Here is a 25609-nt window from a genome sequence, read left to right as displayed (position 1 = left end):
GTAGATAGTAAGATAGTAGTAAATAGAAGTAAGATAGGCTATGAGAATTATAGTGTATAGATATAACTGTAATTTATATTACACATTTATTATTCTTATTACTGAGTTTCTAAATGCTCATTATATAGACACACTATGGATATTCTTCAGTAAATCCGTGGCCTAATATTGGATACCAGTAATTCTAGTTTTTTATCTGCTGTTTATTCAATAAAAGCCGGAATGGAGCTTTTCTCACTGTGGAGTAAATAGTTCTGTGCAGCTCCTATAAACAGTACGGCTGTTTGCACGGCACGCGGAAGATTCGCGTCATGCTGGCGCCTGCGCAATCTCTCACTTTCCCGGTTAACGCCCCACGAGAAGCCGATCAGGAAGTGACACGATTGGCCTCATCTGGCTCCGTTGAAATCAGTGGGATGGCTTGGTCCAGTTAATATATACTGTCAATGCGTGATACTAGCCCCAATGTGTGAAATACAGAACCAGTCAAAAGTTTGAATACACCTCTTCTCATTTAATGTGTTTTTCTTTAATTTTATGATTTTACATTGTAAATTTATTATTAAAGACTATATTAAAGCTACACAGAAACACATGCTGAATTATTTAGTAAACAAACATATTAAACAAACCAGAACATGTTTTATACTTTAGATTCTTCTAAATAGCACATTTATCTTTGAGGACAGATCTGCACACTCTTGGTATTTTAATCTCAGTGTCTTCATGAGGGAGAGTCTTCTGGAATAGTTTTCTCAGCGTCTTGAAGGAGGAGTTCCTGGAGGTGCTGAACAATAGTTGCTGCTTTTCCTTCACACTCTGAAGCTCCAGCTCATCTCAAAAATCCATCTCAGTTCATCTGGTTTAAATTAGAGGATTAATGTGTAGGACAAACACTTTTAATGTTTACTATGTAACGCCATACATAATTTAAATTCCGTCTGCATTAATTATTTTCATGTTTTTAATATTAATCTGCAATGTAGGAAATAAATTAAATAAAGCAAAACTTAGAAGGAGAAGTTGTGTTTAAACATTTGACTGGTTTAAAAAGTCATGTTAAAAAAAAATGTATAATATGTATATCTTGTGAAAATATGTATATATAAACACATACAACTGCATCCATATCTCATTTATCCTTTATCATATCATTTATCCACTGAAATTTTAAATGTCATGTGACAGGAAATACTGTGTTTTTAAAGAGTGCTGCACTGACCTGTGGGATATGTGGGTGGGGTAATTTCTGTCGTTGGTCTGTTCACACAGACAAATCTAGCCAGATACCGCCGGACACCATCATTACCACCCACTGCAGTATATCTATATGACACTTTATAAATAATTTACATACTGCTATCCCATGACTTTTGGCATGTCGATATATGTTTTAAAAAGTGTACAGTACAATCTCTTGACTAAAACTTTATCCTTCGCAGGGATTTGAGTGTGGAAAGTCTGCGATTCCTGAGCAGTAGACAAGCCCTGGCTGACCTCGCCCACTTTCGCTCGGTCACCGCAGAAACTCGCAAACTTACCAGTAACAAATGGGTCGCGTTTGGAGGCTCATACCCAGGATCTCTCGCTGCGTGGTTCCGACTCAAATACCCTCACCTGGTCCACGCTTCTGTTGCTACCAGCGCTCCTGTGTATGCTACAGTGAACTTCACAGGTAACACACACACACTTGCACAGGCAGTGTTGTGAAAAAGCGTTTAATTAAAACCACAAACCTACCCAATCTAACCTGCAGTGTCCTCCATATGTTATCAACAATCAGCAATTAACCCAGTTCAGAGAACAGTTAGCATCACCAGTTAGCCGTTAGCCATTATGACTAATCTGTTTTTGTAAGCTTCATAATAGGATTTTACAAGCCAGCTCATATTGTTTTTAGTATACATATTTTCATTAATAAGAAACAACTAGCTTTTTATTGTATTTGGATTGTTTTATTTTATTTAGACAACAATATGGTGAAATATAGCAAAATTCTGTTCATATTGCATCTAATATTTAAGCTTTTTAAAACAGTGCTGGTCTGGTTTATTATTACGGAGCAACACATTACAGCTATTATACCTGTGCTGGGATTTACATAAAAAATGCAATACCATATCGTTCACTGGTGAAGTGGTTTATGGCTGGAACACAAACCAAAATCTGGATTTGAGCTCAGGACTCCATCCAAAGTAAACTGAAACGTTCTTACTGTACCAGTAGTTAATTTGATATTTTTAGATATTGTTAAAATAACCACATTCTATTAGAGCTGGGCGATATGGCCCAAAAAAAAGAAATCTTCGATTTTGTAAAAAATTGATTTAAACCGATTTTTCCCCCCCTACTAAAATCTCCTAAAAGTCGCTAGAAGTCGCTAAATGACGTCATTGCCTAATTTGCATAATACATGTTTTTGAAGCTGTAAAGGATTAACATTGTGAGAGAGAAAAAAGTGAGTAAAAAAACACTCTAAATATGTTAGAAATGATACAAATGAACTCCAACAAATGAACAACTTCTGTTGCTTTTTAAATAGGCAGTCACGTCTCAAAATAACTTTATTTTTACTTAAATTACATAAATCAGTTTTTGCCGTGTTGTTAAATGTTATTATAAGAGCAGTTTTTTATTTTATTAATTTTTTTTTAGCTTTCTTAAGTTTTCTTTATTTTCAAACCTATTATAGACAAATTGTTGAATATCTTTTTACAAAGAGGGAGACACTGTGGAGGAGGTGAGTGACAGGCTGTGTGGTGAATGAGGTGAGTGACTGACTGAGACTGTGTGAGTTAAATTCGGTGAGGTTTTTTTTTTTCGTGTCACACTGAAGACACTTTTATATTTATATTTCTGCTCTGTAAATACGGGGCGGGGTCAGTCAGCACGCACAGTGTGTTTGTGGAGCAGTGTGTGTGCTGAGTGTGTGAGACTGCACTGTGAGTGTTGTGGGCAGGGCTCACGGTAGCACCTGCTGCAGCGCGGAGGTCAGTAACTGAAGAGCATGTGTTTATCTCAGAGTCGCCAAAAGTGTCCAATAACACCACAAAAACTCGCTAGATTTGTCGCTAGTCACTTTTTTACAAAAAAAAGTTGCTAGAGGGTCTGAAAAGTAGCTAAATATAGCGACAAAGTTGGCAACACTGCTCCGCCGTCATGTTGTGGGTGGGGGAGGGAGAAAGGGGCGGGGCTGCGCGCGGGAGAGCGTCGGTGGTGAAAATTAAAACTCGGAGAAAATCGATTTTCATAAAAACACATCGTCCTTAACTGTAATTCGATTTAATCTATAAAATCGATTAGTTGCCCAGCTCTACCACATTCTATTTCTATTTACATTGATTTACATTTTATACAATCCATTTAAACAGGCTTTGGCCCAGAGAACACGGTAAAATTTCGGGATGGTGTTGTGAAATGGTTTCTTCATTGCAGGATCCAGTTTTAAACTGCATTAGTGGATTACAGCACGATGAACTGTGTTCAGTCAGGGATGATTTCTGGAAGTGTTCCTGAGCTCATGCAGTGATTTCCTGTACAGAATCAGCACAGCCTGTATTTAATGCAGTTTCTCCTTCATCCCTTACACACAGGGGTTTCTCCAGATTCTTTGAATCTTTGATAAAATTATGGGCTGTATATGGTGAGAGATCCAAATCATTTATTGTTTTACATTGAACATTTTTTTCTGAAATTGTTCCAAAATTGGTGTAAATTCCCCCTATTTCAGCAGTTTTTTTATTAGTAAAACTTATTTTTCCAGCTTTTTGTTTCCTGTCCAAAGCTCTAAATATTATAAAATAGTAAAATGTTGGAAATAATATTCTGTGTTTAATACTGTAAGTAATATGCAGGTCTTAAATATTTGCAAATCTTTGCATTCTATTTTTATATGCATTTATTCTAGTTGTGTCAATCGATTAAAAAATTAAATCAGATTAATCACAACAAAATTCAGTGATTAACTGCAATTAATCGCATTTGTTTTTATACAGACGCAAAATTTTTATAGTGGATATTTAAATGTAAAAAAAAGAATAAATGGAAGAAATGTAAAATGCATATGTATATGTTTATTAGTGGTGTCAATTAAAATAGTTTATACTTGTATGTTTGGGGGGAGATACAATCAGCGTAGGGTGCTGGAATAAATAATGCATAATATATTGGATTGTAAATGTCTCAGCTTGGTTGTAACAGCGAAGGTGTATAAATATAGAGAGAAATAGAGAGAGCGAGAGAGACTGAGAGAGAAATGGAGAGAGAGGGAGAGAAATAGAGAAAGAGGATATAATATATAATATATAAGCTGACTGGTCTGAGCTGGAAGTTCACAGCGCCGTTCAATCGTTCAGCCGGAAGACAAATAAAAAAAATAGTAACGCGTTACTAATTCCAAATTAACATACGGCTCTAGTTTATTCACATTTAGGGTTTTTTTTTTCTCCTTTTTATTCTGTTTCTCTTTCTGTTAGTCTGCCTGCCTTCCCTTGCCCCATTAGCAACAGACATTTCCCAGAGCGCTTGTACGCATACATAATCGCTCCAATTTTAACTTTGTCTGGATGTCTTGAAAGACTGTCTGTTTCTGAGACACTTTCCAGGAAAATAACGTAATTAAAACTTAAATATGAAGATGAGCAACTGTCTCTTCATCTTCCTGTTACAGTTTGTGGTGAGCTCCACCCTCAGCTTCTCTGGCTTGGTGGTCACAGTAGGGAAGACTTGAGTCCAGCACATCTAACTCCACTGATGTTAGCTGGCTGGCCAACAACGAATTATAGATCACATCCAGCGTTTAATACTAACAACAGGCTTACTAAAAAAAACACCGTAAAGAACCCCGTGCACAGTGACTAACAGCACAACGTCTACACATGATCGATAATAAACTTATTGATTAATTAGCTAGTTGACTAAAAATATTTTATTGTAGCCCTACCTCCTTACGATAGAACAGTGGTGTGCAGTAAGGCCCTTCTAACCCTTCAGAGAAGGGGTGACAAAAAGTTAATGTAAATAATTACATATTTTTAATCAGGAAATATATGTTATAGCTATTGTAAGTGTAAGAATTTATTTTATAAATTAACTAAAATAAAAAAAACAGCAACTAATTCAAAGCATTAGTCTGTGTTTTTCAGTTGCTACAGGACTCTTATCTGACCGACAGCGGTTTTAACCAATCAAAAAGGGTGTAGTAATGAGTCTGTTAGCAAAGTTATAGGACAATCTAACCGATCAGATTCATGATTTTCACTTTGGGGGCGGGCCATGACTGTCTTACCCCTTCTCTGTGCTCAAATTAAGGGGTTACGCTATGTGCACTGATTAGTCGTAAAACGGAGCGTGCATGCTGGATTAATTAAATATTTAGCTAACTAGCAGGGAAATAAGACAGATCTTGGGTCATAATATATTAAACAGCCTTTTTAAAGGCTGCCCTTTAACATGAAACTAAGTAACAGGCTGCCTGACTGGTGAGTTTTATGTGTGCTTAATGTTTTGGCTGCTCTGGCGTCCTGTAGGCATACAAATGACTGGTCTTTGTTGAACGCCTGTACTTGTAGGAAAATTAAGCATTGATTGTATGCTTGTCTATTGTATGCTTTTGTGGGTTGTAGCTGTAATATTGGGCAGTTAATGTGTATTAAGTTCATATAACTCAGTCAAAACAGAGAATATGTAGTTATTGTAGTATTTATCAATGTGTCTGTTGAAGAAGGGGTACCCACTATATTCACTGCACGCCACTGCAATGTAATAAAATTAGAGATTAAAAACTAGAGATTCAAAGACCACTTAGGTTTGTTTTCACTCCAGCATTATTTGGTCTGGTTAAAACAGACTCTGATTCGGTTAAAAAACTATTAAAAATGTATGAAAACAGAAATAACACTCAGGTCCGGATCAAAACAACCAGACTGAGACCTGCTAGTGGAGGTGGTTTCGGTCTGGTCCCAAATAAACTCTGACCAAGCTATCCTAATACTTATTTTATTTTAGCTGAGCTGCTGATAATGTGCAGTTTAATCTGATATATTAGCCAGATAACACTATATACCACAACTATGAACAAACGCTTTCTGCTCCATGCTGTTAACACATGCGGTATGTGCAGCGTTCACAGCTTGCAGCCGCGCAACTCTGTTTACTACATGTACATCTGTGCTGCAGCAGCAAATTCTCAGCGTTTTGTGTTAAAACAGCTTCAAACTTAGAATCTTCTTTCAGCTCTGGCTAATTAGAGGAAAAGATGTGCTTGTGTGGTTTATTGGTGGAGATTTTGACTCGTTTAGGTTTGTGTCTGTGTGAAACCAAACCAAACAGAGGGAGAAACGCTCCAATTAAACAAACTCATCAACTGATTAGGACCTTAGAAACCAACTACAGGTGTAAAAACGTCTTTAGAGAAGAAAATGAGTTGGGTTGGCCTGTTTTGTCACAAGGGAATTTGAGATTTCATTTCTATATATAGTCATTATAATATTAACAATGGTCTTATATTGTTTTCTCCTTCGTCCAGTGCACAAATCCCATTTCTTGAATGGAAAATGGAGCCAGTTACATGTAGATGTAGCTGTTGGATGTTCATGATTGTTTGACTGCATATTGATGTACACCGTACCATAGAGTAATGAGGATATTATTATATTGTAATATATAACAATGTAAATTATATTGTAATCTGTAACAATAATATATTGTTAAAGAGTATCTGGAGGTTGTTCAGAAGTCGTTGGAAGCAGAGAATCCTCAGTGCCCTGTACTGGTGAAGAAGGCGTCAGACACCCTGATGGCTCGACTTAAGGACCCAAAGACCTACGACAACATCACTAAAGACTTCAGGTATCATGAATAGTAATTAGAATAAGAATAATCATATACTCAATGATTAATAAAACAACACACCAAGAAGAAGTTTTTGTACAAGATTGTCCTACTGCACATTTAGACACAGATTTTGCTGTAGCTGGGCCTGTAGATCCTACGCTACACTCATTGGTTGGTGGAACTGCTCCCATGAATGCTTAATTGATGATTAGTCTAGAGACTTGGTAGGCTTAGAAAGTGTTGCAATATGGCGAAGACTTTTATAGTAAACGCTTGCAGTGTGTGAGCGAGCATTATCCTGCTGAAACACGCCAGTTGGCAGCCCTACCATAAGAGACAATACATAGCCACTGAGATGTTAGTGTCCCTTGAATGACTACATGGGGTGACCGACTGTAGTATGCGACTGTTCCCCGGATCAGATCATCACACCAGCTTTTGAGGCAAAGTATCACTCCAGATCAAAGGACTGGCCACCACTGGATCTCAAACAAAACCTGGTTCTAGTCTGTCGCAGTCCAATGCAATTAAATGCTGGCTGTGGGCGTCCTAGTTGCTCAACAGTTTGTTAAAGCGGCCATCCAGATTCTCTCAGTCCACTAATGCACCGTCCCTCAGTGCCTGTCAACTGGGCAAAATGTGCTTTAGTAATGAGTGACCTTAATAGCAATGTAAATATTTCCGTTTATATGCTAAAGAACAGCTCTTAATGTGTCTTAAACTGTTTCCTGAAGGTGACAGAGGCTGTTTCTGAAATCGCATATGTAACCAGTCTGTACTGGTTTGAGGGGAGTACGTACTGCTCGCCTGGCAAAGCAGTATGCTCTTTCAGTACTTCATTAAAATAATTGATCAGCTTTATTTTTATAAATAAAAGCCCACTCGGTCCTATTTAATCAGCACTGACTGTAAATAATATTTAAAATTAATTATATTTTACTAAAATATAGCCCATATATTAAATAATTATAAATAGAGCTTATTCAGTATTACAAAAATATGAATTAAGATTACCAAAAATATATATAGATAGATAGATTACCATTAATATATTTCAGAAATATATATATATATATATATATATATATATATATATATATATATATATATATATATATATATATATATATATTATTATATATATATATATATATATATATATATATATATATATATATATATATATATATATTATTATATATATATTTTTTTTCTCTTGTCCTAGATGCATGCCAGCCCGGGGTGAATCCCTTTTAGCATAAATATTATTTATCACATTATGCTTATTGTTGTACATTATCCTTTTCTGACAGTATTAAACATAAAAGCCAACATATGTACATTATTAATGCATAAAATTAATATGAAAAACAAAGTTTAAAGGTCACCTTCCGTCGTTTTTTCTTTCATTTTAAAATGTCTAGTTGTGGTCTCTAGTATGAATGAATGACATGTGAGCCGTTTTTGTAAAAAAAAAGTGCTCAGGTGTCTCTGTATAGCTCTTTTTTAATGGACTGTTTTAGGGGTGTGTCCAAAATGACCGGATTCCAGCTTTGCTCATGAATATTCATACATGCAAACAGAATGCAAATATCTCTCCTCTGATTGGCTAGGAGCACTGCGACGCCCCTCCACCGCTCTGCCGCTCACTGCCTCCCACCTCCTAACTGATGAGCGGTGATGTTGCGTCGCTTCAGCTCCGCCTCTGGGAGTTTCTCGAGCCAAGGTGGGCTGGTCTGTGAGTTTCTGCCTACGTAGGCAGAAAGATAATTCAAATTTCACCCGTTTTTCGGAGGGGGGGAGGGGGGATTTCTTTGCTTAGCTCCTGCAGACAATGGGGGCTGCAAAACAGTTTAATGTGCAGGTGTACACATTCAACTCGGAGAGACCTACTGTATTCCACAAAAAAACAAGAAAAATCGGATTTTCGCGGAAGGTGACCTTTAATAATAAACAGAACTGGGAAACTGAGAGAGGGAGATTAACTAAATGTAAATACATAAAATTATTTTTTTTTTCGCATTACATTTTTACGTCAACATATAAGAATGACAAGAAGTCTTTGAAGTGGATTTATTTTATTTTATTTATTAGTTTTATCCTTTATTGTCCATTTTTCTCCACCTCCTAGTCTTCATCCTCTCTCCTATTTCTACTGGCAGAATACTTTAATCTAAAAACACACGATTAAATTATAAACTTTAGCTCTGGTATTAGACGTATGTAATTTAAATTCAGTATAATAGCACTTTTGGACACACTACCATATCTCGCATACTGCTTTTGCACAGTGTTTCATATGGAAGTATGCGATTTATGAAGCAGCCCGTGTGTTCTGATTGTTTTTCGGTTTTGGGATATGATAAAATAAAAGTCAGCATCAGCGTGAAGGTGCCTTTATAAATAATTTATTAAAAGCGTGAAACCTGAGTCCTGTCAGCATCGATGAGAATCTTAAAAAAAACGTGTCCTGCATCTTGTGGAGTCTGTGTCACAATGAATTGAAGTTTTTTGAGATCAAACTGTAGTCCCTACCCAGTATTACTAAACGGTTCTCAATAAAAAGCTCTATAAGTGTATTTTCAGACAGCAGTTAAATTAAATGGCTTTATATTTAGCTTTTGTCTCACCATTTGGGTGGAGAAGCCACAGTTCCATGACTCATGCTGTCCACTTTAAAGCAATGGACTATTATAAGGGCAAAACATTTGAGATTAAGTCATTTTGTGTACACAATGCTGTAAAATGGTTATTTCAGGTACGTATACCAGAAGATCCACCACTTCAAAGTGTTTAATGCATCAGCTTCAAACCACCTGCGTGGTTAGGCCTGTCAAAATAACTTATTTAAATTAGAAACTGCATGGCCAAATAAAATAAATCACGCATCCTAATATTTACTTAGAGTATCTTTAGCTTATATTCGCTGTGGCATCTTTTCACAATTATTTCTGTCCAGAGCCGCATTAATATTTCCCCAAGATTTCCCAAGTCTTCTCCAGGACATCCCAAAAATTCTCAGTGGGGTTAAGGTCTAAAATCAATGTGTTAAAATGTTCTCATGCTCCCTGAACTCTACACTCTTTCACAATCTGAACCACATGAATCCTGGCATTATTATCTTGGAATATGCCCGTGTCATCAGGGAAGAAAAAAAACAATTGATGGAAAACCTGGTCTATATTCAGTATATTCAGGTAGTCAGCTGACCTCATTCTTTCAGCACATACTGTTGCTGAACCTAAACCTGCAGACCAACTGCAGCATGAACCCCACATCATAGCCCCGCCCCCCACAGGCTTGTACAGTAGACACTAGGTATGATTGGTCCATCACTGGAACAACAGGGTAAATCTGGACTCATCAGACTTTCACATGACCTTCTTCCATTACTGCAGACTACAATCTTTATGCTCCCAAGCAAACTAAGGGCATTTTTGTCAGTTAGCCTCACTGATAAGGGATTTTAAGGGATTGGGACTAAATCGCTTAAGAAAAGCACTTCATACTGTGCATGTGGAAATGCTCTTTCTTTCACTATTAAACATGTCCCTGAGTATTTTTTTTTCTATGATTTAATTTCACCAACCGTTTAAGTGTCTTTCACTTTTTAATAATGCTTGACAGTTCTTAACCTGATTTGTTAACCCACAATTGACTGCTATACATACCTCCACATAGCACTCAAAGACATTGTCCATTTAACTTTTTAATACCAACTTTAATACCAAGAAGACCACTTTCGCTACAGCAAAAACACACCATTATTTGGTAAATAAATTTTACACTAAGATTTTGCTTACTGTATTTCAAACAAACAAGTGCAGAAGTCTGTGTGTGTGTGTGTGTGTCTGTGTGTGTGTGTCTGTGTGTGTGTGTCTGTGTCTGTGTGTGTCTGTGTGTGTCTGTGTGTGTCTGTGTGTGTCTGTGTGTGTCTGTGTGTGTCTGTGTGTGTCTGTGTCTGTGTGTGTCTGTGTGTGTCTGTGTGTGTCTGTGTGTGTCTGTGTGTCTCTGTGTCTCTGTGTCTCTGTGTGTGTCTGTGTGTGTCTGTGTGTGTCTGTGTGTGTCTGTGTGTGTCTGTGTGTGTCTTGTGTGTGTCTGTGTGTGTCTGTGTGTGTCTGTGTGTGTCTGTGTGTGTCTGTGTGTGTCTTGTGTGTGTCTTGTGTGTGTCTTGTGTGTGTCTTGTGTGTGTCTTGTGTGTGTCTTGTGTGTGTCTTGTGTGTGTCTTGTGTGTGTCTTGTGTGTGTCTTGTGTGTGTCTTGTGTGTGTCTGTGTGTGTCTGTGTGTGTCTTGTGTGTGTCTTGTGTGTGTCTTGTGTGTGTCTGTGTGTGTCTGTGTGTGTCTGTGTGTGTCTTGTGTGTGTCTTGTGTGTGTCTTGTGTGTGTGTGTTAAGGTTTCTCCATATCTGTAGATCTGAATGCCATTCATGCTCGAGAGTGCAGTGCAGTATTACACGTTTGGAAAGACCCACCAACACAAAGCCTCTTACACAAATGTAGATCTCACCCCTTCCCTCAATAACTGAGCTTTCAGCTGATAATTTTGGCAGAAATCAGTTATTTGTTTTGGATTGTATGTGTTGTTCAGACTCTTAATCAAGCTTGTATAAATAACTGTATCATCCCTTAAAAATGTTTTTTACTGTTGTAAGTCTTAAGGCTGAACCAGTCTAGTTCTGAAAATAAAGAGAAGGGTACTAAATAAAATACATTGTTCTGCAGGTAATGCATATATAGACCTATTTAGAAGTTACACAAACCTTAATAATACATAAAATAAATCTTTATTGTTTAGCCGTGATGCTACAAGCTAAATGTAATGGGACACAACTTCCGAAAATTTTGACTTTTTCCTCGTCAGTCCACAGAGCTGTTTCCCAAAAGTCTTGGAGATCATCAATATGTTTTCTAGCAAAATTAAGACGAGCCTTTTTTCTCAACAGTTTTTTGTTTTGGCACTCTGCCTTGCAGACCATTTTCCCAGTCTCTTTCTTATGATGGAGTCATGAACGCTGGCAAGTGAGGCCTGCAGTTCTTTGGATGTTGTTAAGGGGTCTTTTCTGATGACTTGGATGAGTCATCACTGCTCTCTGGGTGTAATTTTGGTTGGCCGGCCACTCCTGTGAAGGTTCACTACTGTTCCACATTTTCACCATTTGTGGATTATGGCTCTCACTGTGATTCCCTGAAGTCCCAAAAAATTAGAAACGGCTCTAACATTTTGGTCTACTTTATTTTGTCAGGCAGGTTCTATTTAAGGTCCTATTTCTTGACTGAGAACAGGTGTGTCAGTAATCAGGCCTGGGTGTGGTTAGAGAAATTAAACTCAGGTGTGATAAACCCCAGTTAAGTTTTAACAAGTTTAAAAGCCTTAAATGCTAATAGTTTCCAATCATATTTAACTTTTGACATGTTGGTTTGCATGGAATTTAAAAAAAAAAGTCTGTTTTGATATCGTTCCTTGAAATTATGGATAAGTGGTCCCATTATGGTCAGAATAGTGGCCCTACTATAATGGATTAAGTAACTGTATGGTTTGGATGCCTCATGTCCACAGGAAAATTTAGCTAAAACTCTTATGCAATTCTCTCCCTCTCTGTCTCCTACAGGCTGTGCTCCAAGCTGGAGATTCAGTCAGATATGGACTCTGCTTATCTGCTGGAGACTCTGGCTGGAAACTTCATGGATGTTGTGCAATATAACGAGGACAATAGGGCCTTTGAGGTGTGTGCATCCCCTTTTTTTTAGTTGATTTAATGGGTTTTAAGTGGATCACTGGCTGGATGAGTGACAGGTTAGTTATTACTCCCATAGACATTCCCTGCTTTGTTGGGGGAAAATTAGGGTTATTTTACAAAACTGGGTCACTCACATTCTACAAATGATGTGGATTGTGCTTTAGTTTGACTGATATGAACCTATACCATTTGGAAAAGATTTTTAAGAGAGTCCCTTCTGATGTGCTTTTAGTTTTTTTCCCAAGTCGTTCATAGTGAGTGATTTCAGAGCTTTAAAATAAAAAATAAGAATTAAATTGAAAAAAATCAAGCAAGCATACAGAAACCCAGTAATCACTACAACCGCAAACTGTAAAAAAAAAAAAGACGTATTTATTAAATGAAAAATTGTCCAAAAAGTGCACAGAAGAGAGAATATTTGCATGGCAAGTAAAGAAGATACGTCCAGATGACACATGATATCCAAGTGAGGAAGAGGAAAATAAAGGGTGTTTTTAAAGAAAATTACTACTCAAAAATTTAAACCATTTTTTGGAAGTCGCAGAATATTAAAAAAATGATTGAAATGAAATAATTGTTCTTCAATTCAAATGGCTTTAGATCCAGCATTTCTTTAGTGCACTTGATAAACTGTGTGAACTGAGTGAAACCAAAGCTAATTGGACCAGTTGTACAAAATAAAATATAAAAAACACATCAACCTCTGGAATTGACTTTTAGGTGCCCATTAATTGCCTAGTTATTTGTTTAGTTTTAGTCATTCAGGGGTAGATTCGATTCAATTATTGGGATTGTTGTCTTGCTACAATGGCCCTGAAGCCCTGAAGAATCTCCACACCATCACACTACCACCACCATGTTTTACAGTTTGAATGATGTTCTTATTGAGAAGTGCTGTTCAATAACTACATGTGATGGGAGCCCTGTTTTTTTGTGTTATGAGCCTTCTAATGGGGAAATCAAGGATGCCACCTTTTTTTTATTAATTTAGCTTTACTGTACATACAGGATCACTTTGTAGTTCTATAATTACAGACTGTGGTTCTGTATCTGAACACAGTGTTTAAAAACTCCCAGCAGCACTGCTGTATCTGATCCACTCACCCAGCCCACCACACACACCTCATACACCACCACCATTCTAATCAGTGCTAATCACTGTAGTGCTGAGATTAAACAACCCACCACCCAAATAATGATGATAGCTGCTCTGTGGTGGTCTCTTTCGCTCCTGTGGGGTCGTGAGCATTGTAAAACAGGGTGAAAGGAGGATAATAATAATACATACATACAGGAACAGGTACAGGACTACAGCCTGTAATTATACTGCAGAACTACAAAGTGCTTCTCTATGGCCATGAACAATTTATTATTCTATTGCCGTTATTGGTTAATAAATGTCACTTTGTGTTCCAGTTTAATAAAACACAGGAGCTAATGACCTGAGTAGAGCAGTACAGAGAGAGAGGGAGAGGTAGTGAAGAAAAGAGTGTAAAACAGAGAGGCTTGTGTGTGGGCCCAGAGAGAGGGTGCAGGGGATGTAGTTTGGGAACCTGTGAATCAAATTACAAATAAGCTGAAGTGGAAACAGTGGGATAAAGAGTTCTGGGCCTGCCGTGTCCAGTTACTGCAGCTGCAGCCACACAAACACAAAGCCATTAGGACCGTGTACTATACCACCAGACAGTCGAAAATGTTATATGTAGCAGTGTAATAATCAAAATGTGTTTTTATGTTATCGACTTACCACTCAACAAATTAATGTTTGCCAATAATTTTAACCACCCTTTTTATTTTTATATTGCTCATTGTGTATATTTGTGTGTTTAACCCTCATGTTTTGTTCTGGGTCAAATTGACCTGTTTTGAAGTTTGAAGATCTATGAAAACTAGTAAAAAGTATTTTTTCAGTATAAAGCTCATCTCACATATTTGCAACCACCCCCTGCAAAAACTAAAACTAAAACATTGCAATGTTTCAATGTTATGTAAAACTATTGTGTTTTATATGTTGGTATTTCAAAAGTAATAAAGTAGTGAAACATTTAAAGTTTAAATGATCATAATTAAAGCATGAACTATTAGAGGTAAGGAACACCATTCCACTAAATATTGATAGAATACTTAGTAATGAAATATTCACACTGCTTTTTAGGATTTTTTTTGGGTTTCAGACACCTTTGGATAATTAAAGATGCACCGGGTCAAACTGACCCTGGAGCACCATTGCTGTTTCTAAACAATGAACATAAAAGGGGGTAAAGACATTAAGAGGAGACATTATTTTTAGCCACTTAGCCACATTGTGAGTAGGCCACACACACACACACACAGTATGTTTTTACTGCGGTAGCCTTTCATACCTTTTAATCAAGCAATTATACAAACATCTATCAATTCTGTTTCAGTGCAAATCAGTACTGAGGTCAAGAAACACATATGGAATTATATAGTAAACTTAAAAGTGTTAAACAAACCAAAATACTCTGAAGTATTTAGGTGCTCTTATCTCGGGAGCTGTTAACTGTTAGCTGTAGGTAGCTCTCGCTCTTCCTTTCCTGGGGCGGTCCTGATGAGAGCCAGTTTTATCATAACTCTTTTCATGGTCTTTGCCATTGCACTTGAGGATACTTTCAAAGTTTTTTTCTTTACTTAGTTGAGTAGTTTTTGACATAATATGGATTAGAACATTACTCAGAGTTATTCACTGTATACCTGTAACTCTACCTCTTCACAACTTTACAACTGATGCTCTCAAACACATTAATAGACTAGAAACTCAAGTAATTAAGTAATTCAAGGCACAGCTGTTCCCTAAAAGCCATCTACCTCATAAAGCTGACTGTGAAAATAAGAAAGATCTAAAATATAAAACATGTTCTGGTTTGTTAAACAATTTATGAAACGTTTAATTTGGTACTGTGTATATATTTTTATATATTTACCGGTATTTATTCATTAGTGACGTAAAAAGAAATTTAAAACTATTTATTGTCTATTAAAAAACAGTTTTTGTGACAGGCCTGTTTGTAACTTGTCTTGTGTCTGTTTGTGTTTGTGTGTTTCTGGCAGGGTGTGTTGGGCACTAACATCACTATAAAGGTGCTGTGTGATGTGATGCTGGACTCGTCGCTGGGTGAGCCGTATGATCGTTATGCAGCTGTAGCGCGTCTGCTTCAGAAGACCTTCCTCCAGTCCTGCACTGATGCCCAGTATTCCCAGTACGTACGAGAAATGAGCAACACCAGCTGGACTGGACCTGCTGCCTCTGGAGGTGTGTATCTTTTTATTCCTACACATTCATTCATGTGTAACATATTTTAACAGGATCTTTAGGTAGACTCAAAGTAGCTCCACTCTTCATTGGTAGAATTCTGAGGGCTCTGACATTTAAAACGAGGCACTGAGAGCTTTAAAAGTGCAAAGACCGTATATTAAAAACACTGTTTATACACACTGAACCTTCAGCCAGCTAAGTTCTCTGAGTGTCGCCATCTTAAAATTAAGTCACGACAAGTGGACTGATGAGAACAAGCCAAACTACAGCAGATAAGTCATATTTATGCCATTTGTTGTACGGTGCTCTTCATTCTCATGTAGACAGTCAACAGATATTTTCACAGAATTAACTTTGCAGTTTGTTCTCTTATTTCTTCATACTCATCGCTCAACTTTAACATTAAAATGTTAAAGTTGTTTTTTTTGTTTGTTTTTTTTTTTTGTGAAAAAAAGTGCTCCGGTGTTTCTATTCAGCCCTGCTTTAAATCACTGAATTACTGGTCTCTGAAGAAAGACAGGTTTTGGCTCTTGTTCATGAATATTCATACATGCAAATATATCTCCTCCGATTGGCTAACAGCACTGCAGCAGAGAACGTCTACCTGCCCCCTACAGTCAGTTGTACAGCTCTAAAACTCAAAGGGCAAAATGTTTTCAGAGATACAGTCTTAGTTATAAAGATATAGCATTGAGTGCTACGTAAAGTTAACCCTTAAACTTAACATCAGACTCTCTGTGTCGAATGGCCCTGCAGCTGAGAAATGTTATCAATGCCGCGGGCCGAGTGTAGGCTGCCCACCCATATCATGAAATCTGACGCGAGCGGCGCCCCCTTTTTACCGGTGCTCTGTCGAGCTGTGCTACCTTGTCAAATCGTGCTTCCCTGGTGTTTATTTAGGGTGTCAGTAAAAAGAGGAATCAACCGAAGATACAATATAAACCTATGGTTACTAAAGCTAACACTTAGTAGCTCTGTGGGTGGTCCTGAGCCAAGGTGGGCGAGGCCATGAACTCACTGGTTGAACTCACATCTCTCTGATCAACTTGTTCTTCTGAGGATTATCTTTTAGTAGCTAGTGAAGACAATGGAACCTGAGAAACAGTTTAATGTGCAGCATCATATACAACTCCCTATAGTTTTTCGCAAAGAACAAAAAAAATGTGGATTTTAGCGAAAGGTGACCTATAATTTCAGTATAGCTGCGCAGAGAATTACCTTTTATCTATTGCTCTCACTTTGTGGGATAAATGCACCTTGGAAGAAGCATTCAGAGGAGTAAGCATAAATGGTAAAATCTTCATCATACTCTTTAGTTATTTCCATCCATATTATTTTCAGCTGTTTTTAGCCAAAGTCTTAAGGTTCACATCCCCAGCTAAGGAGGATTTGATTATTTTTGTTTTGTTTCCTTTTTTTGAATGACCTTCCTCCATTTCTGCCATTTGGAAATCTTTTTAGTGATACGTTTTAAAATTATATTACACATAAATTAAATGTAAATAAATAATTTAATAAATGTAAGTTTGGTAAAATAGTTTTTTTTACGTGATTGACACCACTAATATGAATATAACAACAAATAAATAATATGCTGATATTTCGCTGTGTTTATGGAAGGGAGGTTTGATAATTGTGTAGTGTGTGTGTGTGCATCTCAAAAAATGTGAATATCACTCAAAAGTTGACATGTCTCTCCAAACCATCACTGATTGGTGAAAACTTCACACTAGACCTCAAGCAGCTTGTACTGTGTGTCTCTCCACTCTTCCTCCAGACTCTGCTCCCTTGATTTATAAATGAAATGTAAAATTTACTGATGATCAGTGATGGTTTGGAGAGACATGTCATCTGCTGGTGTTGATCCACTGTGTTTTATTATCAAGTCTAAAGTCAGTTCAGGGTTTTCCCACAAAATCTTATAACACTTCATGCTTCCCTCTGCTACTGACAACTTTTATGGAGATGTGGATTTCATTTTCCAGCAGGACTTGGCACACTGCCCACACTGCCAAAAGTAACAATTGGTCTTATATAATATTCTTGTTTTCTGAGATACTGGGTTTTCATAATAAGCAACAATAAAAGAAATAAAATGCATCACTCTGTGTGTAATACATCTACATAATTTTTACGTTTCACATTTTAACTGAATTACCAAAAAAAGTAACTTTTCATTGATATTCTAATTTTTGGATATGCACCTGTATGTGAGGAAGCTGGTGCCAAACTTTTTTTTTTGCGGGGAAAAACATTACTATTGTGTTTAATGTAGGCCGCAATATTTATATGTATATTTGTAGTAATGGTATTAGTTTCTGTTCTGTGTAGGCAGGCAGTGGGTGTATCAGACCTGTGCTGAATTTGGATTCTATCAGAGCACTGATTCACAGAAACAGCCTTTTGGTGGATTCCCTCTGAAGTAAGTACAGAATGTTGGTGCAGTTTGTTTATTAGTAAGAGAGTCTGAAGGATGTGATGGTGAAACTGTAGTCAGGGCCTGTTAGTCATCCGGGTGGAGAATTTGAATATTAAGCTGCAGTAAATCTGGGTGTGGGTGATGTTATTACAGGCCTAAGGGTATGTGTATCAAAAAACAAACACATTAACATTCTCTGTGCCTCTGTGTACAACAGATCCAGAACCTCTGTTCTGAATAGATAAACAGCAGATGTGAAATATGATAGTTTAAATCTGATATGAAATGAAAATGCTTCCAATTACAGTATATAACCTTAATAACCTTGCAGTATATTGTGATTATATTGAATCATAACCCCTGTATTATGGTGAGTATTGTATCACCATATTCTTGCCAATACATTAAGACTAACAAGACTGTCAGCAATGCAGGAAATTGTAGGATATTTAAAGTATTTATCATAATACACAGTATCATGCTGGATAAATCAGCTAATGATCAAAAGTTTAGACACCCCACACATCAGTATGCTCTACGATACTGTGTGCATGAACGAGCTTAGCAACACCTTAGCAACACCTTTGTAGGACATGCTGATCCATCCAAACTGACAGATCGAGCAAGGAGAGTACTGGTCAGCCATGAGGCCCAAGGTCACTCTGGAGGAGCTGCAGAAATCCACAGCTCAGGTGGGAGAATCTGTTGACAGGACACCTAGAAGTTGGACACTCTTCAAATGTTGGCCTTTATGGAAGAGTGATAAGAAGAAAAACAATGTTGAAAAAAAAGGAAAGACATAATTACTGCAGTTTGCAGTTTGTCACAAGCCATGTAGGAACACAGCAAACGTGTAAAATGTGCCGGAATGTGTGACAGAAAATTAGCACTGCTCGCCACCCTGAATTAAACATCTCCACTGTGAAACATGGTGGTGGCAGCATCACACAGTAGAGATGCTTTTCTTCAGCAGGGACAGGGAAGCTGATCAGAGTTGATGTGAAGATGGATGGAGATAAATACAGGGCAATACTGGAAGAAAACCTGTTGGAGGTTGCAAAAGACTTGAGACTGGAATGGAGATTCACCTTCCAGCAAGACAATGACCCTAAAGATACAGCCAGAGCTACCGTGGAATAGTTTAGATCAAAGAATATTAATGTTAGAATGACCCAGTCACAGTCCTGGCCTAAATCTCCCTTGAGTTTCATTGAGTTCAGTGGCAAGACGTGCAACTTGCTGTTCATAGACGCTCTCCATCAAACCTGGATCGAGCTTGAGCTTTTTTATAAAGAAGAATGAGCAAATATCTCACTCTCTAGATGCTCAAAGCTGGTAGAGACAAACCCCCAACGTCTTGCAAGCCACTGTACATATAGTAATCACTGGATTACTTAAACTGGCCTTATTGTTACCATTGGTCTCATTACTGTAGCCTACATAATGTTTATGTCTAGATAAGTAACGATAATTCTGTGATACTCAAATAATCAAAGACAGTTCTTTATGATAATTTACAGCCTCTGTTACTAAATAGGATAAAATACTCCTAAATAAGTAAATACCAGGAATTATTGATATATTGGTGTCAAATTTACAGAATTTACCAACCAATATTCTTCACCACAGGTTTTCCCTATTCATATGATCATAGCGCCACCATGTGGAGTAATGAAGCAGCAACTTTAGTAAGTCCAATTGAGAGGCGAGTCTTGGGGAGTGTAGAACTCTTATGTTTCAATAAAAATGTTCATATTTGACACCACGCATCAATATAATGCCATATAACGAATACAATACATCACTGAATACATGCAAATCTCAGGTCTTCTGAATTGTGTAAATGGCAAATTCATGGTTTACGCAAGCTGAAATTCTCTGAAGTTTAGGCTGCAGTAGCACAGGTGTAAATGTAGGCTTTTGTGATGTGTGTATTGATATAAGTCTAGAGTGATCTCTAGAGTGAACGCTGCCGCTGCTCGCCGGGAATTTTTATTTTTATTTTAATTTTTTAAGCTGTCCTATGGTCTATGGTCCTGCGACCTAGGACAAAATGATGCACAAGATCTCATCTGGCAGACTTTACACCTGTTTTGAAAATTAGTCTACACTTCTGTGTAGTTATACGGACAGCTTCTGAGCCTTACCTGCCTCTGCACAACTGATCAAGCTACCTGAATCCTCGATCACAATGTTGACCAGCCTGACCCACATCTGGTCCGTGCTTCTGTGGCTTCTCCTGGCATTTGTTCACCAACCCGCGACAGGCTTGCTTCAGTACTCCGCTGCTGAACTCCTCTGGCTGCGGTACCAACTGTCTGATCCTCCGTCGGCTGCACTACTCCTCCATTCGGATGCAGCTTTCCTGCCCTGCCGGAGATAATTCCACCGCGGATCTCGCCGCAACTTCCACGAGGACTCAACGAAAGAAATAAAATCCATCTGGTCCACTTCTCGCCGTCCATCTCGCAACTACAGCCGGGCTGTTGACCACAGTGTGCTAGCCTGCTTAGCCCGGTCGGCTAACACCCCCGGCAAACCAAATAACTCCACTGTCAACTTCGGTCTTCTCAACATTCGCTCACTCACAAGCAAGGGACATCTCATCCAGGATCTCCTCATCGACCATAAGCTTGACTTTCTCTGTTCAACTGAGACCTGGCAACAACCAAATGACTTTGTACAACTTAATGAATGCACTCCTCCGGAGTTTGTTTACATCTGCCAACCTCGTGACACCGGCCGGAGGGGGGGAGGTCTCGCGATAATTCACTGCGAGAAGTGTAAAGTCTTGCCGGTGTCTGTGCCTACCTTCTCCTCCTTTGAATCAACAGTGTGTCAATTGTCTGGACCTATTCCCACTATCATTACAACTGTCTATCGTCCCCCAAAACAAAACAACCATTTTCTCAATGACTTTGCTGCTCTGCTTACTCATCTCTCCACCCTCTCACCAAATAATATAGTGCTGGGAGATTTCAATATTCATATGGAGAATATCAATAACCCTCTTACCAAAGACTTTACATCTTGTCTTGACAGTTTTGGATTCCAGCAGCACTCAGATGCTCCCACTCACACTTAAGGTCACATTTTGGATTTGATTTGCTGCTCTGGTGTCTCACCTTCCTACCTTACAACAGATTATCTCCCTATAACTGACCATTTTCTCCTCTCATTCTCTATTGATCTCCCTCTCTCCATCTCTAAGCCCTCCCGTCTCATTTCTTTCCGTAACATTAAGAACATTAATTTAGATTCTCTTTCCTCATCTATTCACCACTTTACAAACACTCTCAACTCAACTACCCTTGAAGAGCTGGTATCACACTATAATACTGGACTCCACCACATACTCAACTCCGCTAAAAACCAGGTCTGTTTCCTTTTCTCGGTCTGCCCCCTGGTTCACGCACGAACTTCGGCTCATGAAAGCCAAAGGACGGCAACTTGAGCGGCTCTGTAGGAAAACTGGTCTAACTATTCACAAGGACATTTACAAAAATCATATGTTACACTATAAGGACTGCATCACCGCATCCAAAAACTACTACACTAGTCTAATCTGTTCCAACGAAGGTAACAAGTCACTATTTTCATTATATAAGAATATCACCCAAGCCCCAGACTCTCTGCCATCTCACCTCTGCTCAACTGCTTTCTGTAACTCCCTCATGTCATTTTTCAATGAAAAAATTCTGAACATTCATAAACATCTCACTTCACAACCTACGCTTGGTATATTTCCTGAACTTTCCCCTCCTGTCCACTCTTTTTCCTCGTTCCAGCTTCCCTCAAATTCGGAAATTTCAGATCTCATCCGCAAATCTAAACCATCCACCTGTCAGCTAGACCCTCTCCCTACAGGCCTGGTTAAAGCCTGCCTCCCTTCCTTGCTCCCTTTAATTTCCGCTATTATCCATTCTTCTCTCTCCACTGGAACTGTTCCTGCATCATTTAAAACTGCTGCAATAACCCCAATCTTAAAAAAAATCTGGTGCTGACCCCACAAATTTTAATAACCTACGGCCAATCTTTAATCTACCCTTTATCTCAAAAATCCTTGAGAAAACAGTAGCAGCCCAACTACATACTTATCTGTCTTGCAACAACCTGTATGAACAGTTCCAATCTGGATTTCGCCCTCTCCACAGTACAGAAACCGCGCTCATAAAAATCACTAATGACCTCCTCATGGCAGCTGATTCTGGTTTACTCTCCATCCTCATCCTTCTTGACCTTAGTGCAGCATTTGACACCATCTGTCACACCACACTCCTCAATAGACTAGTTTCCATTGGTATCACTCAGACTCCTTTAAATTGGTTTAAATCATACCTCACCTCTCGCACTCAGTTCATTCAGCTCAAAACTTTTACTTCTCTGCCTTCTCCTGTCACTTCAGGTGTGCCCCAGGGCTCTGTCCTGGGGCCCCTCCTATTCATCATTTATCTCCTTCCCCTTGGTAACATCTTCCACAAATACAACATCCATTTCCACTGTTATGCGGACGACACCCAGCTCTACCTTGCCACCAAACCCACCTCCAATCTTCCACCCTCCTACCTTACTGACTGTTTGGCTGAAATAAAACTATGGTTCAATTCAAATCTACTAAAACTTAACAGTGATAAAACTGAGGTTCTCCTCCTAGGCACAAAATCAATTCTATCCAAAACCAACAGTCTGTCTCTCAACATTGACAACGTCTCCCCCTCTCCACAGGTAAAGAGTCTGGGTGTCATCCTGGACAGTACTCTTTCATTTCAATCACACATCAACAACATTACCCGGTCTGCCTACTTCCACCTCCGCAATATAAACCGTCTTCGCCCTTCTCATACTCCTCATGCCACTGCCATTCTTGTACACATCCTTGTTACCTCTCAATTAGACTATTGCAACTCTCTTCTCTTTGGTCTCACCAATAAAACTCTCCATAAGCTTCAACTGGTCCAGAATTCAGCTGCCCGTATCATCAGTAGAACCCCCACCTTCCATCACATCACTCCTGTTCTTCAACAGCTCCACTGGCTCCCAGTAAAGTTCCGTATCAATTACAAAATCCTTCTGCTCACCTTTAAGGCCATTCACAATCTTTCTCCACCATATCTCTCTAATCTTCTTCAGGTTGTAATTCCATCTCGTTCCCTCCGATCTTCCTCCTCCATCCACCTTACCGTCCCCACTGCTCGCCTCACCACCATGGGGAGCAGAGCCTTCAGCCGCTCTGCTCCCCAACTCTGGAACTCTTTACCACCTCATATCAGACAAATTAACTCGCTCACACAATTCAAATCCACACTAAAAACTCACCTGTTTAAACTTGCCTATTCCATCTGATTGTTTTCTCTTTTTTTAACCAGTTTTTTAATGTTGTGTATTTTGTATGTTTTATTTTAATGCTTATTTTGCACTTTGTAAGGTGTCCTTGAGTGACAGAAAGGCGCCTGAAATAAAATGTATTATTATTATTATTTATCATAAGTGATCCATATACTATTTCATACACTGCCTGGCCAAAAAAAAAGGTTGGCACCACTCTACTCTAATATTTTGTTGGAACGCTTTGATTGCTAAAGATCTTGCAGCAGCATTGATGATGGTAGAGTCTGACCACTGCACAAAGTCTTCTCCAGCACATCCCAAAGATTCTCAATGAGGTTAAGGTCTGGACTCTGTGGTGAACTCTCTCAATCCATGTGTGAAAATGATGATCTCATGCTCCCTGAACCCTGAACTCTTTCACAATTCCAGCACCATGAATCCTGTCATCCTGACCTAATTCTTTGAGCACATACTGTTGCTTAACCTAGACCTGACCAACTGCAGCAACCCCACATCATTTGCTTTCATCATTGTAATGTCAGTTGAAGCGATATTAAGAAGGCAAGTGTGTGTTTCTTAATAATCTTTTTAACCATCACTCTCTGTAGATATCACCTGCGGCAGTGTAATGATATCTACAACCTGAATTCATCCGTGGCCGATGCTGTGCAGCAGACCAATGAAGAGTATGGAGGATATAACATCAGGTCAACGCGCATCGTCTTTCCAAACGGCTCCATTGACCCCTGGCACGCCCTCGGAGTGACCAGTAACATCACTGATGAGCTGCCAGCAGTCTTCATCAAAGGTCAGAAACCAGTCATACATCCGTCCTACATTTACAACATTCAGATATAATTACAAAAATGCACTAAATTACAGTCAAATCTAGAATTTATTCTTTAAATTGAGTGTATTACACACCAAGGTGTGAAAAGTATTCACATTTATTACTCGGGTAGAATTGTAGATATTAGGCTTTAAAATTACTTTTGTATAAGTTGAAGTATCAACTCATGTAAAAGTGTAAAAGTACTGGTTTTAAAAATACTTCTGGATTAAAAACTACTTAATTATAAGCAAGTTAATAAATTCAGCAAATAAATAAATTAACCAAAAACAGTATTTCTAAGTTTGTGCTGTTTATTACTTTAATAGCTGCACTTAAAGTATAAAAGTAAAAGTAATGTTAGATGAAAAAAATGCCATAAAGGAAAAACACATTTTTCTAAAAGCTATAAAAATATATAAAAGCTGTTATATTATTAAAATGTTAATGTTGATAACACAATTTGGGATGCACTAGGCTGTTCCCTGTTTCAGCTGCACATATTTGCTGATTGTAATTGAATGTATTTTAGTAGAATGTAAATATATTAAAGAAGTTTAGTTGGAGTGGAGTTTGTCTGGAGTTTTCTTGAGTCTCTGCACGGAGGGGAGGGGGGGGGGGTTTTGGGGACATGTGCAGGTGTGATGGATCACAGTATAAACCAATAGGGTGTCAGAATGTTATATGACCCAGAAGATAAATATATAATTAGAAATTCAATATATATTTAAATAAAATGTGTTACCCTTTTTACATTAAATTTTTAAATTAGAAATTCTATATATATATATATATATATATAAACATATTTTGGCAATACACACAAAGCTCTACAAACATTTTAATCCAGGAAATGTATTTATCTATTTATTTAGTAATTAACTGTTCCATTTGTAAGATTTGTTTTTAAATGGCCATATAATGTTTATATTATTTATACACAATCAGATAGGAAATATTGATCATTTTTGTTGATAGATTTATTTTTTGCGTGCATGTGTGTGTGCATGTGACAGGTGTATTGGACATAAGGGGTGGGCGATATGGCTCTAAAATAATATCACAATATTTCATGATTTTTTCCCCGATAACGATACTTTTGGCGATATGACTAAATACTGGATTCAAAAAATTATTTAGAATTTTATTATTGCATGCAATATGATATGGCTAACTGAGATATTA

At 38.0% G+C, this 25609-nt stretch overlaps 1 protein-coding gene across 1 annotated transcript in view; it reads left to right on the top strand.

The window, feature by feature from the left end:
• Positions 1 to 25609, top strand: part of prss16 (serine protease 16) — a 33871-nt gene that overhangs the window by 7374 nt on the left and 888 nt on the right. Inside the window, exons 3-8 of the mRNA XM_049467150.1 lie at positions 1443 to 1675; positions 6714 to 6849; positions 12443 to 12557; positions 15644 to 15845; positions 18180 to 18270; positions 24204 to 24403. Coding sequence (XP_049323107.1) covers positions 1443 to 1675; positions 6714 to 6849; positions 12443 to 12557; positions 15644 to 15845; positions 18180 to 18270; positions 24204 to 24403 — 977 coding nt within the window. The remainder of the gene's footprint in view (positions 1 to 1442; positions 1676 to 6713; positions 6850 to 12442; positions 12558 to 15643; positions 15846 to 18179; positions 18271 to 24203; positions 24404 to 25609) is intronic.

This window comes from Astyanax mexicanus, chromosome 18 (assembly GCF_023375975.1).
Source record: "Astyanax mexicanus isolate ESR-SI-001 chromosome 18, AstMex3_surface, whole genome shotgun sequence".
NCBI lineage: Eukaryota > Metazoa > Chordata > Actinopteri > Characiformes > Acestrorhamphidae > Astyanax > Astyanax mexicanus.
The sequence above is the reverse complement of the archived record's forward strand: the minus strand, read 5'-3'. Positions and strand labels throughout refer to the sequence as shown.